The 17,536-nt window shown below is 39.1% G+C and overlaps 1 protein-coding gene across 1 annotated transcript; it reads right to left on the bottom strand.

The window, feature by feature from the left end:
- Positions 1 to 823: 823 nt before the first annotated feature.
- On the bottom strand, positions 824 to 16,315 carry LOC141514224 (carbonyl reductase [NADPH] 2-like). Its single transcript, XM_074224851.1, has 8 exons — positions 16,248 to 16,315; positions 14,292 to 14,389; positions 12,527 to 12,681; positions 12,050 to 12,092; positions 8,855 to 8,954; positions 8,184 to 8,248; positions 7,738 to 7,855; positions 824 to 7,397 (listed from the first exon to the last, which is right to left on the bottom strand). Exons 1-8 carry the CDS (start codon positions 16,297 to 16,299, stop codon positions 7,294 to 7,296), a joined length of 735 nt encoding a protein of 244 aa, XP_074080952.1. The 5' UTR covers positions 16,300 to 16,315; the 3' UTR covers positions 824 to 7,293.
- Positions 16,316 to 17,536: the final 1,221 nt, after the last annotated feature.

The following is a 17,536-nucleotide window of genomic DNA, read 5'->3' as shown; positions in this document are numbered from 1 at the left end:
ACTATACATTTATTTTATGTATTTCTGAATTTTTAATTTTTTTCTGACATCTGCTAGCTTTTGCTTGTCATCTGTGGCTTCTGCAAAATTCTCCCAAAATTTAATTCCTTATTCTGGCCAGCAAAGTCTTGATATGGAGGAGATAACTGCTGGGCTTTATGGCTCTCTAGTCACAGTTACAAAGAAAGTACACTTATCTGCCTTATCTGGTTTGAAAGAGGAAATGTTAAGCTTTGCATCTGTTTTACTATGATATTTTACTCTGCTGTCAGAAGCAGACTGGGACTGGTTGGCCAAAATAACTCCTACTATTTGCAGATCTGAGAAGTTCAGCAGTTAGAGAACTTAAGGGAAATGTGTTTTACTGAAGTCCACTGAGACTATTTCTCAGCACTCTGCTGAGGGCATCTGGACATGAAAGAGTGAGGATCAGAAGGGATGAAGCTAGCAAAGAAGTGGCTGTGTACGGTGTCAACTGTGTCTGAAGGGACTAAGGACAACCAGGTGGTCTAGACTTCTGAATTGCTATAGGTGTATAAGTTTCCCCATTCAAGTGCCTTCTGGTAAGTACATGCATGACACCATGTGCATTAGTGGGAGAATATAATCCAGAATTTTGAATGGAGTGTTATATTATTGTTATTCCTGCTTTGGATTTCTATGAATATATATATATATATATATATATATATATATATATATATATATTTACTTAAGTAACATAGTACAACACAATAGAATAAGGAAAATATTATATTGAATAAATGTTGTGATTAGTCTGGCTCTTGCCTTCTATTGATATGATTATTGTCTCTTTTATCTTATTATTTAGTAAATGTTTTCTGTTTAAGGGTTGGTTGGTGGTATCATGAATCATAACAATCCTGAAAAGTCAGCTTACATTCTACAAATGGGCAAAGATGACAACAGATGGGAATGATCAATGTAGGAAGAATTGTGGGAAGTTAGACAAACTAGTGCATTACTGGGAGAACTATGAAGCAGTAAAATCCATTTGTAAAGCAAATTGTAATTATGTAAATGAAGGGACTACAATGTCTATTTTGACCCAGAGATCCTATCACTGGGTTTATATCTCCTAGAGGTCACCAATAAGAAGAAAGTTCCCATATACATTAAATTATTTATAGTAGCACTTTTTATAGTAGCAAAGAATCAGAAACAACATAGATACTCATTGATTTGGGAATAGCTAAATAAAAAAATGGCTAAACAAATGTACAGGAATGTAATGGAATATTACTCAGCTATAAGAAATGACAAATATGATGAATTCAGAAACATGGGAATGGTTTACATGAACTGTTGCAGAGTAAAATAAACAGAGCCAAGGCAACAATAAACCAGACTACAATAATTAAAACAACCAAAAAAATGAAAAATGAATGTTTCAAAATTATAAAAAGCATGGCCCTAAAGAAGAGATATGACAAGGCACCCCTCCCACCCCCTTGTTCTTTGAAGAGGTAGGAGGTCCATGGGTGTGGAATACTGTATATTTTTTAGACTTTTTTTTTTTTGGCAAGGTGTCACACAGCTAGGTAATTGTTAAGTGTCTGAGGGGGGACTTGGACTCAAGTACTCCTGACTCCAGGGCGGATGCTCTATCCACTGTGCCATATAGTGGCCCCCTAGACTTTTTTAATATGCCATTCTACTTTATTCATTTATCCCCTTCCCTTCTTTTCTATTTTTCTTTTAAAATATCATTTACTTTATATGAATGACTCCCTGAGCAGAGGGAAAGGGAGGGATATTGAGAGAAATTTTAATAATATTAAAAAAATCCAAACAATGACAATAAAATTTTATCTTTAAAAGAGATGAAGAAAAACAACATTGAAAGACTCAAGAACTGATCAAAGCAATAATCAACCAGATCTTCTAGGGACCTTTAGTGAAGTACTTTATCTTCTTCATGAAAAAGATGATAGACACAGAGGTATACATTTTTTTTATATGGACACAGACTTCTTTTCCTTTGACTAGGCTTATTTGTTAACCAGGTTTGTTCTTTATTAAAATGTCTTTCTCTTAGTTAATTGATGAGGGGAGAATTGGAGGGTAATTAACAATAGTGAAGCCCAAAACAAGGACCATTGTAGTACTTTACAAAATACCAAGAGAAGGAAACTCAGAAAAAAATTACAAACAGGACCATTTTATGAATGAGGTGTACAATATATTATGTATTTTTTTTAAAAGCAAGTAGTGTGTAATAGAGATTCAGCCCGTTATTGTGTATGAAAATATTCTTTTTTTGTCTTTTAAGTTCAAAAGTAAAATAAATTTTTTTTTAGGTTTTTGCAAGGCAATGGGGTTAAAGTGACTTGCCCAAGGCCACACAGCTAAATAATTATTAAGTGTCTGAGGCCGGATTTGAACCCAGTTAATCCTGACTCCAGGGCTGGTGTTCTATCCACTGCACCTCAAAATAAAATTTTAAAAGAAATTTTAAACAGTTATTGGTATAATTGGTATAATGACTAATTTTGTGCAAATGATAAGCATGAATGAGAGCTCAAGAGCTACTCATGTTGAGAGATTAATAGGAATGTATTCCCTCCTTCCTACACCAGGGTTTCCCCTATAAACTAGAGAGTTTAATATAGAAGTGTGACCTAATTCTCTCTGGGGACTCCAGACATGTAAATTGAATGACTAAAGCACCCCAGCAAGAGAGAGTGGGGTTCTGCACTATGAAGTGGTTAGATTCAGATATATATATGTATGTATTATCTAATATACACGTATATGTATGTTTATGTTCACATACATATGCATTTATTATTATTAGTCCTTGATTTTGGAGAGGATCAATGATATCTTGACTTATTTGTGAATTGGATTTAGGTGAGGTAGAGTTGCACAAGGTCAGCAGCCTCACTCTCTCTTCCAGAGTCATCTAAGTCCAGAGGCAAGACAAAAGTCAAGAGACTAATCATGGTCCAGGATATAGTGGATGACCTTGGCATCTTCAACATCTGACCAAACTCTAAGTGCTCTCTGTTTCTGCTTCATCCACTTTCATGGCCTTTGGAACAAATTATTCTCATCCACCCATTCTGCCAGGAGAAGTCTTCACATACTTGGGTTGGACACTTCTCTGAATCTCTTGTTGGTTACCCTCACCCTAGTTTAATCTATCTACCAAGACAGTAGTATTACCAGGGTGTGGCTGCTGCTCCTGCTACAGCTTTGGCTGCTGCTCCTGCTACAGCTTTTTGGAATCTCAGGTAAGAGTTGTGTAAAAGGTGAATGAGCAACGTTGAAAAGGACTTGACAAGCACTTACACCAAAAGTGCTAGTCCTCCTTGAACATCTCATACATTCCCAAATACATATATATGTGGACAAACTTCCCTTTATTTTGAAGTTATTTATCTTACACTCTTCCAAATACTAGCCCTAAGATCTCTCTTGTTACTCCACACTACATTCCTGGACTATTAGTGTCTTTGGAACATTCCTTGTTTCCCACTGCTATGGTCATTTCCTTTACTGCCATCACTCAGCAAGTTCTCTTTCTTTGAAGTTCACTTTATTATAACTTTCTCTTCAATCCAAATTATGATAGCTATTGTATATCTGCTCTCCAGTTATTCTTTCTTTTTTTTCCTCAAGGAGGTCAGTACCTGATTCATCATCTACTTCTCCCCAACTCTTATTCATTTATTAGGAGACTTTATCCTCAAAGTCTCTAACCCTTCAATTTCTCAATCTCCTTAAAGCCTATGACCCTCTTTTTTACTCCACTCTCATCCACATAAGGAATGATCATACCCAAGACCTAATTACTAACAGCTATTCAGTTTCCTTAATCAAAAACTCAGTCTTATATCTGAACCTTACCTCCTATCATTTCTTCTCTTCCAGAACCTCACCCCTCCTAAATCTATTCTTCTCTTGCATGATAACCTTTTATCCATTTCTCAGTAGTTTCTCAGATCATCATTTCTGTTCCAATCTCACTTTCCTCCTTCTCCAAACTTGTCATCTTAGCAAAGCTAAATTTAAGTCTGGAAGAACATATATATATATAACTGTTGCTATTAAGTAATAAAGTCCAACTGAGCAGAGGAACAGCTTGGAAGAGACTCAAAGAGTTAAACCAGTACATTGACTCATTTGGTTGAGATGCTATGCTGAGTAACCTGTTAGCCATTTACAGTATGCCTTTTTTTTTTAGGTTTTTTGCAAGGCAAATGGGGTTAAGTGGCTTGCCCAAGGCCACACAGCTAGGTAATTATTAAGTGTCTGAGACTGGATTTGAACCCAGGTACTCCTGACTCCAGGGCAGGTGCTTTATCCATTACACCACCTAGCCGCCCCTAGCCATTTACGGTATGGATCAAATTATTTTAGCAGAAGCTTCTGTTCAGCACCAAAGCTATGATCAACAAGGAATTTTTATGGATACAAATAGGACACCAAAGTTTAAAGTTACAGAATTATAAAATGCCTTACTTCTGTATATATGGCAGATTTTCATGAATATATGTTCATTTTTTCCCTTCTGTACTTCAAATACTGAAAGCATTGGTAGGAAAGTGTGTTCCAGGTTTATGTTTGAATTGAAATATTTTTTATTATTCATGCTCTTGATTTAATATTTGAATACCTGTAATGTTATCTTTTTTGCTTTATTGTTAAATAAATCACTATTTTAAAGATCATCATTGTAGTAACTGGGTTGTGTAAATGGAAACTCATAGATGAGGTTTAGGAGCTGAAATGGTAATTGTAATTCCTTTCAGAATTATCCCTAAAACTGAGAAAATTTGAATGTAATAGTGAAAGGGTAGTCCTTTTCTGGGAACATAGACCTTTCAGTGTGAGGATAGATTGGAATGAATGACCCAGCTTAACAAATTCACATGCTTGTGTGAGAGATGTGATATTCCACAATATGGGTGGCTAGCCCCATTACCTGTTTTATTGGACCCATTATCTCCCCCTCCTAATTTAAGGTCCTTTTGAAAAGGGAAGGGAAAAGAAAGAGGAGAGGAAGAGAATATGCATATATATATATATAGATATATAGATATAGATATAGATATATACATTTATACACACACACATATATATATATAAATGTATATATACATACACACACACACACACACACACATATATATATAGTCTGACCTCATTTGAAAAATAAATACATTTTCATCTGTTTCTTAATTTACAATATGACTAATATGGAAATATGGAAATGTTTTCTATAATTGCACATTTTTAAAATTTAAGGCAATGGGATTTGTCCAAGGTCACACAACTAGCAATTATAAATTTTAACCTATATCAAATTGTTTACTGATTTAGGAAGAGGGGAAGTGGGGGAGGGAGGAAAATATGGAGCTCAAAATTTTGTAAACATAATTATTAAAAGTTATCATTACATATAATTGGAAAAAATAAAATACTATTAAAAAATAAAGATGAAGAACTAGAACTAAGCTCTTGGGACTCCCAACCCAGGGTCTGATTCCATTTACTTCTGAGGAGAAGAAGAATCTTGCAGTCTTTCCATGTTAGGTTTATTGATGGATTGACTCTCCCTGCTCCAACCCTGACTCCCACTGTCCCTAAAGAACACTGAATATCTTTAGGAGAAGGGGATAGTAGCTGGGGAGAAGTATTCTGTTGCTACACATTGTGTAGCAACCTTCGGTTCCTGGGTTCATAGATTTAGAGATCAAAAGGAAGGCCATATATAGTCTTTTAGGTTTTTTATTTTTTTTCCAATTACATGCATAGGGGGTTTTCAAAATTCATCCATTTGCAAGCTACATTTTTTTAGGGTTTTTTTTTTTTGTAAGGCAAATGGGGTTAAGTAGCTTGCCCAAGGCCACACAGCTAGATCATTAGTAAGTGTCTGAGGTCGAATTTGAACCCAGGTACTCCTGGTTCCAGGGCCAGTGCTCTATCCACTGCGCCACCTAGCCACCCCTGCAAGCTACATTTTTCTACTACTCCCTTCTCCCCCCTCCTGATGGTAACAAACAATCTGGTACAATGTACAATCATGGAGGCCATTTAGTTTAGCCCATTCATTTTATACAGGAGGAAAAAGCAACCCAGAGAGGTTGTGACTTTCTTAGAGCAGGTATTAAAAGTCAGAGCCAGGATTAGAAAGAACCAAAATAGAATCCACTGATTCCAAATCCAGTACTAGTTGGAGGAGAAGAGTGGGAAGGGGAAATGAAATAAAAAAGAGCAGAATCTGGGGCTTTATTTTCCAGAATAATCAGAAGTGTAAGAGAGCAAAGGAGATCAAAGGTAGAGTCTTAGCATTTTCTGAGATTTATCCATTGAGGTTTTGGGAGAGGAGTGGAGGTGGGATTGAAATGCATCCTTTTCTGAGAAAGCCAAGAAGCTACTATTCCCTGGGAGAGGATTAGCAGCTGCAAGAGAATGGGACCTTTTTGTTTAGTTGGGATGGGGCAATAGATGGGTAGAATCAAGGGAAATAGAAGCCAAGTTATTATATTACAACTGGAGTTAGGAGAAAAAGGGTGTATGTTATCTCCATGAGAACATGCCAGCCAGAGACCCAGATTAGTCTAATCTTGCAACAGGACCAAGCACAAGTAGGGAATACCCAAAATGAATCTTGTGGCTGAGAGGAACCCAGCCTGGAATTGATGAACTGACTGCCTTTCCAGGTGGGAGGTGTAGCCTCTAAAAAAGTGGGCCCAGAGCCTTTGAATGGAACCTGTGCATAGTGCCTTTTTCCCTTGACAGACCAGCAAAATGGAAAGAACCCTGGATTTGGGAACAGAGGACCTAAATTCAAATGCTTATACCTAGGGGCTGTGGGTTAATGAGTTTAACCTGCCTGGAATTCAATTCTCCCATTTAGAAAATAAGGGAATTGAAATAGACTGCTTTGAGTGTTCTCGGTCATAATGGAAGTTCCAGGTTTAAGTAAAACATACTTCCAGTTTTTAGTTCAATCCTTCTCCCCATGGTCCTTTAGCAATTCCACTCCCTCTGTGCAACCTCCCCCTCTCCCACCACATCCATCTCCACACACACACACACACACACACACACACACACACACACACAGCCCTAACGACTAAGAGTTAGCTGATTTAAGAAGGATTGATGATTGAGTAAAAGAGGGAAAATGGGGACATGGAGGGGCTTTACAGGGACTACAGGTAGGGGAGTGGGTGGGAATTAAATAGAATTCCCACTTGCTCTTCTGAACTATGGGGTGGGGGAGGATACTGGGGCCCTGGGGCCAGGCTTTTCTCTAGCCTAGGAGGCCTGGTATCCTCCATCAACCAGGATGCCTGAACCATTGGTCATGGCACTCTTGTCACTTAGAAGAAAGAGAATGCTGTAAACCACATCTTCCACCTCTGCAAAGAGAAAGAGGAGGTCAGATCAAATTGGGGGAGTAAGAGAAAGGAATTGTAGAAACTGATCTATTCATGGGAGAGGCTGAGTTGGGACTGGGTCTCCTTTCCACCCACTCTAGAAGTATCAGGAAGTTGGGGGGGATGGCAGAGAAGGGTTGTGTGGCAAGAATAGATTGTCCACAGCACATCCAGCCTATGTCAATCTATTTTACCCAGATATACCTTTTTATTGCCAACATCCAGTAATTCTCTGATAAAATCCTGACAAGGAGGGAAGTCAACTGAACACTTGTCAACCCTATCTCCCCCCTCCCCCCCAAATATACAGATACATTCATACCTGCAAACTTCTTCAAGGGAGTGCGTTTCTTCAAAGCATTAGCAAATTCTGGATCAGAAGACACTTTTTTCCCCATGGTAGTGAGGACCACTGTGGGATTCACTGTATTTACCCGAATCTAAGACCCAAAAGAGGCATCTCTCAACCTGGGCTTTTCTGTCTTCAGAGTCCAGACTGACTCTTTCTTCATCATTTTCTTTTTGTTTGTTTTTATAAGGCAATGGGGTTGGTGATTTGACCGAGATCATACAGCTAGGCAATTATTAGGTGTCTGAGACAGGATTTGAACTCAGGTAGTCCTGACCCCAAGTCCAGTGCTCTATCCACTGTGCCACCCTAGCTGCCCCTGGGCTATTTCCACAGACAACACTTGTCTTTGCTCCCCTATCTCCAAGGCTATCCCTGGAATTCCCCTTCCCCAAGGCTTCCCACCAGTCCAGACTTGCCTTGTGTGGTCCAAGCTCCTGAGCCATCACCTTTGTCAGCATGTCCATTGCACTTTTGGTGGAACCTAGAGTAAGGAAGGAAAGGAGAAAAACTATGAGGGAGGGGTCACATTGCTTTTCCTAGTGATTTTTTCCTAAGTGATTTTTTTTCCCTTGGAGAATTGTGTAGGACTTGGAAAAGCCAGAGCTTTAAAGGAAAATTCAAAGAGAGAGGGGCAGTAGGATTCTAGAGATAGAAGGAATCATAGAATTCTACTAGAGGGGCAGCTAGGTGGTGCAGTGGATAAAGCACCGGCCCTGGAGTCAGGAGTACCTGGGTTCAAATCCGGTCTCAGACACTTAATAATGACCTAACTGTGTGGCCTTGGGCAAGTCACTTAACCCCATTGCCTTGCAAAAACCTAAAAAAAAAAAAGAATTCTACTAGAGTTTAACATCCTTAATCTAGAGAGGACCCATCCCATCACTTCTTTGCTCTGGGTCTAAGTTTCCCCAAAGTCACACAGATGTGAAAATCAAGATTCTGAATGGGTTTTCTTTTGATTTGGAATTAATGTATTATCCCTCAAACTAAGTTGAGGGATGGCCATACTCAAGCTCTGCCCAGGGACTTAGGACCCAAGGACTGATTCAGGGATTGAATTAAGCAGAAAAGAAGAGAGGACACTCACTATAGCTGGCCAAATTGGAAAAGGTAGATTGAGAGGCCATGCTGGAGACATTGACAATGGATCCTGGGACTCCTCGAGCAATCATCCCTTTGGCAACCATCTGGAAACCAGTAGAAGGAGAGAGGTCATCATCACACTGTTTTCTACCACTCAGAGTTATGACCAGAGTGGAGTAGGTAGGTTTTGTCCCAATGCATCAAAATTTACAGGGCCTAAAATATAGTTACTATGGCAAATAATTCTCTCTTAAATACCTTAATGACTTCTTTTAAAAATAAATATTATTAAAAACTTAATGCTGAAAAGGTAATTTACAGATGAGATCAAAGCAATCCATAGTCAAATGAAAAATTGCTCTAAATCATTACTTATTAGAGAAATGCAAATTAAAGTATCTCTGAGATACCACCTCACACCTCTCAGACTGGCCAATATGACCAGAAAGGATAATGGTCATTGTTGGAAGGGTTATGGGAACTATGGAACACTATTACACTGTTGGTGGAGCTGTGAACTCATCCAACCTTTCTGGAGAGAAATTTGGAACTATGCCCAAAGGGCAACAAAAATGTGCATACCCTTTGATCCAGCAATACCACTACTGGGTCTATACCCTGAAGAGATGATGAAAAAGGGTAAAAACATCACTTGTACAAAAATATTCATAGCAGCCCTATTTGTGGTGGCAAAGAATTGGAAATCAAGTAAATGTCCTTCAATTGGAGAATGGCTTAGCAAACTGTGGTATATGTATGTCATGGAACACTATTGTTCTATTAGAAACCAGGAGGGATGGGAATTCAGGGAAGCCTGGAGGGATTTGCATGAACTGATGCTGAGCGAGATGAGAAGAACCAGAAAAGCATTGTACACCCTAACAGTAACATGGGGGTGATGATCAACCTTGATGGACTTGCTCATTCCATCAGTGTAACAGTCAGGGACAATTTGGGGCTGTCTGCAAAGGAGAGTGCCATCTGTATCCAGAGAAAGAACTGTGGAGTTTGAACAAAGACCAAGGACTATTACCTTTAATTTATTGGGGTTTTTTTTTTAGATTTTTGCAAGGCAATGGGGTTAAGTGGCTTGCCCAAAGCCACACAGCTAGGTAATTATTAAGTGTTTGAGGTCAGATTTGAACTCAGGTACTCTTGACTCCAGGGCCAGTGCTCTATCTACTGCGCCACCTAGTCGTCCCTATTACCTTTAATTTAGAAAAAAAACCAAACCTGATATCTTATTGTCTGATCTTTCTAGCTCTTATACTTTATGTTTCTTCCTTAAGGATATGATTTCTCTTTCATTAGATTCAATTTGGATGATTGTATAACATGGAAACAATGTAAAGATTGGCAAATTGCCTTCTGTGGGGGTCGGGGTAGGGAAGTAAGATTAGGGGAAAAATTGTGAAACTCAAAATAAATAAAATCTTAAAAAAAACTTAATGCTGAACATTACTATGATCAAGTAAACTTGCTTGCAATTATTTTACAGCTTAAATGCATTAAAAATAAATTCACAAAATATCATAACTTTTTGGTCACTCTCTCTTAAATTCCTTTATTCATTCATTTTCATTCATTTTTCCTCTTATCTGATAGTAGTAATATTAATATCTTTCTCTTTGTTCACTCATGCCTTATTCTTCATGATTTCATTTGGGGTTTTCTTTGGGAAACATACTGGAGTGGTTTGCTATTTCCTTCTCCAGCTCATTTCACAGATGAAGAAACAGAGGCAAACAGGGTTAAATGATTTGTTCAGGTTCACCCAGCCAGGAAATATCTGGGGCCAGATTTGAACTCATGAAAATAAGTCTTCCTAATTCCAAGCCCAGTATTCTATACACTATGATGCCACCTAGCTGCCTTCAAAAATGATAGCTAGCTTTTATATAACACTTTAAGGTGTTATCTCATTTGATCCACACAGCAACCCTGAGAAATCAATGCTATTACTGCTATTAATGCCATCATTATCCCCATTTTACTGTTGAGTAAACTGAGGCAGGCAGAGGTTTGTCCAGGGTCACACAGCTGTTATGAGCACAGATTTGAACTCAGATCTTCTCAGCTCCTGGTCCAGTGTTCTATCCACTGCATCAAACAATCTGTTCTTTTGACCCTTCCTTTTCACATTTTATCTTGATTTACTATCACAAAAATCTCACAACAGCCAAAGAGCACCTAGACTCAGACTATCCAGTTCAGTCCACACCTGAAAGACTTCCTGTACATGGAAATCTACTTCTGTCTCCTGAAGCAGCTCAGTACAACTCTGAAGACAAGTTACACTTAGGATCTTTCTTCTTTTTTTGGGGGGGGGGCACAAGGCAATCAGGGTTAGGGGTCATACAACTGGTCAGTGTTAAGTATCTGATGTCACATTTGAACTCAGGTCCTCCTGACTCCAGAGTGCTCTATCCACTGTGCCACCTAGCTATCTCCAGCACTTTGACTCTTGATAATTTGTTTCTTCATTCAAGCCTATTTTCTCTCCTTTTAGCCGTTGGAAAACAGAGTCTACAATGGTTCTTTCAAATTTCACTATATTCTTCATGCTTGTTGGTCTCAAGTACATTTCAATATCCCATTCCATTCATGTACATTATTAATTTAACCTCTCCTTTTATTGGACATTTAGCTTGCTTCCATTTTTTTTTTACAACTACATATAATATAGTCCAGTTGAGAAGGAGTACAATAGATAAGAGTGCTGAACTGGGAATCAGGAAGACTGATCTTCCTGAGTTCAAATCTAGCCTCAGACACTAGCTGTGTGACCCGGGGCAAGTCACTTAACCCTGATTGCCCCAGGTTCCTCATCTGTCAAATGAGCTGGAGAAGGAAATGTCAAACTACTCCAGTATCTTTCTCAAAGAAAATCCTAAAAGGGTAAGGAAGAGTAGAATACAACTGAAATGACTCAACAACAATATTATAATGTAAGTCATAAAAGTTTACACGAGTCTCAAGTATTTTGTAACATTTTTAGGTAAAGACTCAATGATGGATTTATTAGGTCAAAAAAGTATTATTTTTATAACTTTTGTGATCCTGCCAGCAGTAAAAAATTGTTTATTTTAGAATTACAAACTTGATTGGAGACCTATTGGCTCCAGGCTTGCCAATTGATGACCTTGGACACTGAAATTGCAGTCATTCTGCAAACTGCTTCCCAGCCTGTCATCCTTACCTGGGATACTTGGATCACGGAGCGAAGGTTCACATTGATTGATCTGCAGACAAATACTCAGTCAGTCATAGATGCTTCCCTTCCCCTGAGGTTCGTAGTATATTTAGAATTCTTAAATATCAACTAACTCAACTCACTCATTTTACGAAGAGGAAACTGGAACCAAGGTTATATAAGTAATTAGTTGTTTCTTATTATCTTCTCCCCTCCCTTCTTCCAACTCTTCATCATCTCTACTCTGTGTTTCCCCAGCATTGTCTTTCCCTCCCCATTAACTCCCCTATCAGCACAGAGGGTCTCCTCTTCTCCCTGTCCAGTCTTATAGGAAGGAGTAGAGGAGGGCCAGCTCTCAGATCTTTCCTTTCTGTTTGTCTGTTTATATCCTAGCTTCTCGATCCCTAGTTCCAGTTAAGGTCCCCCAAAATCTGGAGATCCTGTCTTCCTTTTCCTCCCCCCGCTTCTAATCCCATTCCTGACCTGTCAAAAGCCTCCTTGGAGATCTCCAAAAAGGGCTCTATCAGAAGTACGGCTGCATTGTTGACCAATAGGTCTATAGGGCCTATGTTTCCCAGAGCATGTTCAGTGGCCTCCCAGTCTCCCAGGTCCACGCAGACTGGCTCTAATCCTGGACACTGTGGAGCAAGAGAGGCAAGTGTCAGAAAGATATTCTAGATAAGAGAAAGGAATTGGGAAATAGAAAAGGTGTCTATGTCTGTGTGTGTGTGTGTGTGTGTGTGTGTGTGTGTCTGTGTGTCTGTGTGTCTGTGTGTGTGTGTGTGTGTGTGTGTGTGTGTGTGTGTGTGTGTGTGTGTGTGTGTGTGTGTGTGTGTGTGTAAGACTGTTAGAAGGCTTACAGGATAGAGAGAAAACAGAAGTGATACACGTGTCAAAGTTATATAATCTCTCTATACATTTGTATCCTCATTTGTAAAATGAAGTGGTTGGTTTGGATGATTTAAGGTCACTTTCAGCTCAAAATTTTAATATCCTATGATCTTAAGACTCAAGAGTTTAAGGTATGTGATGGAACAGAGTTTTTTTAAGAATCTCTATGGGGCATCTAGGTGGCACAGTGGATAAAGCACCGGCCTTGGAGTCAGGAGTACCTGAGTTCAAATCCGACCTCAGACACTTAATAATTACCTAGCTGTGTGGCCTTGGGCAAATCACTTAACCCCACTGACTTGCAAAAATCTAAAAAAAAAAAAAAGAATCTCTAGGAGATGTAAATTGGCCTCAGGTCATAGAAATTTAATTAAGCTGCTCAACAGTTTAAGAACAACTTGAGCCAAACTTTTAGTTAACAAGAAAAATTAGTAAAAATGGCTAGTTTCTAAATGACTTATTTCCACTTCCTAATTCAACCCCCTTCTCCTCTTGTCCTGTAACAGCACCTTCTTAAAGTCCGGTGTCCTAGGGTATCTGTCTCATCCCTTGCACACACTCACAGGGGACATCCCAGAGTATCTGAAGACCTTTGTCCATTGACTCCAACAGAATTAACTTTAAAAGATAGTTAAAGGGGGCAGCTAGGTGGTGCAATGGATAGAGCACTGGACCTGGTGTTAAGCAGACCAAAGATCAAATTTGTCTCTGACTTCAAGCAAATTCCACTCTGTTGGTAGAGATAATACTCACATGGAGGTAAATAGATCTATGTTTATGTATCTATAAATTCTCACACATATACATACAGATGTAAGGTTGGTTCTTAGGTTTTTTTTTTTTTTTGCAAGGCAAATGGGGTTAAGTGGCTTGCCCAAGGCCACACAGCTAGGTAATTATTAAGTGTCTGAGATCGGATTTGAACCCAGGTACTCCTGACTCCAGGGCCGGTGTTTTATCCACTGTACCACCTAGCCGCCCCCTAAGATCAAATTTGACCTCAGATGCTTGCTGTTTACTAGCTGTGTGGCAAATTACTTAACCCCTGCCCTACAAAATCAAAAGTTGGTTACGGTCAGAGTTCTTAATCCAGGCTCCGATTAATTTTAAAATTTTTTTGATATAATTGTTTTCCTTTGAAATATACATTATGTATTTTATTTTATGCATTTAAAAGCATATTTTGAGAAGCATAATCTTCAAGATATTCATGAGAAAAGGTCCAGAACTCAAAAAAGGTTAAAAATAACTCATTTAAAAGCTTGTTTGGTTCCCTGTGCTAAGCTTGATCAATACTATTCTGTATGGCTATGAGATTTGGAGGATAGGGATGGGGTTCAGGGCTGAACTTTCTCACCTCTCTGGAAAGGCTAACCAGATCCTCTTTAGTCCTGCTCACAGCCACCACCTTGGCCCCAGAATCAAGCAGGGCCTTCACAGTATCTCTTCCAATTCCTGTAGGGGCAAAGGAATCTTCAGCATCCCAAGACCACTGCCCCTACTAGTCCAAAGAAGACACAGTATTCCTCAATATTTCCTTTGGTCCCTACTTCTTCACCAGACCACCATAGCTGGAGTACTGAACAAGAATAACTTGAACACTTAATTATATAAATTTCTGATAACAGGTTCTTCTCTACTCTGATGTCCCTCACAGCCAGAATATAGTTCAGCTTTGTTCATTTAAAAAAAATAGTTTAAGGGGGCAGCTAGGTGGTACAATGAATAGAGCACTGGCCCTGGAGTCAAGAGGACCTGAGTTCAAAATAGGCCTCAGACACTGTGTGACCTTGGGCAAGTCACTTAACCCCATTGCCTTAAATAAAATAAAAAAATAGTTAAAAAGCTATTTTTAAAATAATTTACCTTAAAATTTAAATAAGCTTTAAACTGCCCAAAGACTTTTGGAACACATGCTGGATAAAATTAAACACTTCTTGGTGCAAGCATTCTTCTCTTCCCTGACCCAGGTTTGAATGAAATAAGGATCAGATTACTTTGCATAGATGTGGGCTCTCAGGAAACAGTATCCATGTGGTTTTCTTTAGGATATTCTCAAGTTAAACATACATTCCTGTTCAATTAACATATACCAGCTTTGTTTAACAAACTTTTTAGAGACTCCCCATCCTTCTGAATCTCCCTGGACTTTTTTTTTCTTTCCATTTTGAAGGGGGTTAAAAACCCCTTTATATCTCAGAAGCCCTGCCTTCTTGACCTCCTCCCCTTCTCCTGAACCCTCCAGCAGCCCTGAGGGGTCAGCTTGCTAGATTTCCCTTCTGCTTTCTTTCTTCCCTAATATCCTAAGCTGGCCCTTGCAACAAATTCTTCAAGTAGGGCTGTGTGTAGGGTGCAGCTAGGTGGCGCAGTGGATAGAGCACCGGCCCTGGAATCAGGAGTACCTGGGTTCAAATCCGGTCTCAGACACTTAATTACCTAGCTGTGTGGCCTTGGGCAAGCCACTTAATCCCATTTGCCTTGCAGGGCTGTGCCATTAGCCAGGTTGTGGCAAAGGAGGGTTGGGTAAGACTTAGTCCTAGGACTCATGGCAGAACCTGAGAATTTCTGTCAAACCTTTCATCATTGTTGAGTGGTTTCAGTCATGTCTGACTCTTCAAGACCCCATTTGTGGTTTTCTTGGCAAAGGATACTAGAGTGGTTTGCCATTTGCTTCCCCAACTCATTTGGCAGATAAGGAAACTGAGATAAACAGGTTTAAGTGACTTGCCCAGGGTCACATAGTTAGTAAGCATCTGAGGCTAGATTTAAACTAAAGTCTTCCTGACTCCAGACCCAGAACTCTATCCACCACTCTATCATTAACAGAAACATCCTCAGATCTCCACCTCAAATTCTTCATGAGGGAAGAGATTACTTTTAACCAGGACACAGGTAGATTCAGTCACTACCCAACATGCACACATGCCCCGTCTCCCCAATCTTGAACTTCTAAACTAGAGATTCTTAACTTGGGATCTATGAACTTTAAAAAATATATTTTGATAACTGTATTTCAAGATAATTTTTTGTAATCCTATTTTATTTTATGCATTTAAAATATTTTATTCTAAGAAGGGGTCCATCACCTTCAACAGACTATCAGAGGTGTTCCTGATGGAAAAAATATAATCAAACCAGACACTTTCTCCCCCAACATCTTAGTGCCCTGAGGGTACTTTCTAAGCATTTCATCTGGAAGAACATGATCCTGCGCCTTAGTCTTTAATCTTTCCCCCAATCCAAGCAATATTTGGAAAGGACTGGGATCCTGGATCTGAGAGCACACTGTCACTCCTTTCCCCTTCATCCTTACCTTTCCCTGCACCGGTCACCAGGGCCCTGAGTCCACTGAAGTTGATCTGCATGGTGCCTGGAAGGAGAGCTCAGGACAAGTGAGGGACTTCTCCAAGAAGGTGAGGTTATATTCTCATAGGACTGGCTTGAGGCCAGAGAGCAAGAGGTAGGGCTGGATAGCCCTGGAATATGCCCCACCCAATGCCGCAAGCATTGCCAGGGTTATATAAAAGGCAACCAACATTTAGCCACCTTGAGGAAGGGGCTAGGGGCAGGAAGAAGAAAGTTGCAGCAGAATTATGGTTTTTGCAGGAGAACTCTCCAACCCCAATTGGGGGAATTATGACAGAGGGTACAAGGAAAGACTGAGATCTCTATAGTTTTAACAATAGCTACTCCTTTTTTCCTCCAGTTGTTATTTTATTTTATTTTTTCAATTACACATTATGAAAAATTTTCAACAATCATCTAAATGCATATGCATACTTGTAAGTTACATAATTTCCTCCTATCTTCCCGTCCCACCCCATTCTGCTGAATGGCAAATAGTCTGATGAACATTGTAAATATTTATTTGTGTTTAGCAGGTTTACAGATTAGTCATTTTCTATATGAGGAATTAGAGCTAAAGAAAGAAAATCATGAGATAGTAAAGAAAAACAAGAGAAATTTTAAAGAGGTGAACACAGTATTCATTCAGAGTCTATAGTTTGAGTTTTTTGTTTTGTTTTTTTTTTACTCTGGATGTGGATAGCATTGCCCTTAACAGGTCTCTCAGGATTTTTTCCTAGCTCTCTGAACTGCTTAGAGGAGCTAAGCAGTTTTTAATGTATACAATGTTGATTTTAATGTATACAATGTTCTCTTGGTTCTGCTCCCTTTGCTCAGCATCAGTTCCTGTAATTAGTTCCATGCTTTGCTAGAGTCCGACCATTCATGATTTCTTATAGAAATAATACCCCAGAACATTCATATACCATAAGTTGTTCAGTCATTCCTCAATTGATAGGCATCTCCTCAATTTCCAGTTCTCTGCCACTACAAAAAAAGAACTGTCAAGAATATTTTGGAACCTATTTTTTATGATTCCTTCTGGATATTAGCCTAGTATTGATATTGCTGGGTTAAAGGATATGATCATAGTTCCAAATTGTTCTCCAGAATGGTTGGATCAGTCCACAACTCCTCCAACAATGCATCAATGTTCCAATCCTCTCACAACCTCTCCAATATGGATTATTTTTCCTTTTGGTCATTTTAGCCAATCTGAAAGGTATGAAGTGGTACCTCATAGATGTTTTAATTTGC

Source organism: Macrotis lagotis, chromosome 2 (assembly GCF_037893015.1).
Source record: "Macrotis lagotis isolate mMagLag1 chromosome 2, bilby.v1.9.chrom.fasta, whole genome shotgun sequence".
Taxonomy (NCBI): Eukaryota; Metazoa; Chordata; class Mammalia; order Peramelemorphia; family Peramelidae; genus Macrotis; species Macrotis lagotis.
The sequence above is the reverse complement of the archived record's forward strand: the minus strand, read 5'-3'. Positions and strand labels throughout refer to the sequence as shown.

Coding starts and splice junctions, on each gene's coding strand:
- LOC141514224 (XM_074224851.1), bottom strand. CDS start 16,299: ATGCAGATCAACTTCAGTGGACTCAGGGCCCTGGTGACCGGTGCAGGG. Junction 12,093..12,526: donor TCCAAGGAGGCTTTTGACAG/GTCAGGAATGGG, acceptor ATTTGTCTGCAG/ATCAATCAATGTGAACCTTC. Junction 8,955..12,049: donor CCGTGATCCAAGTATCCCAG/GTAAGGATGACA, acceptor ACTGGTTTCCAG/ATGGTTGCCAAAGGGATGAT.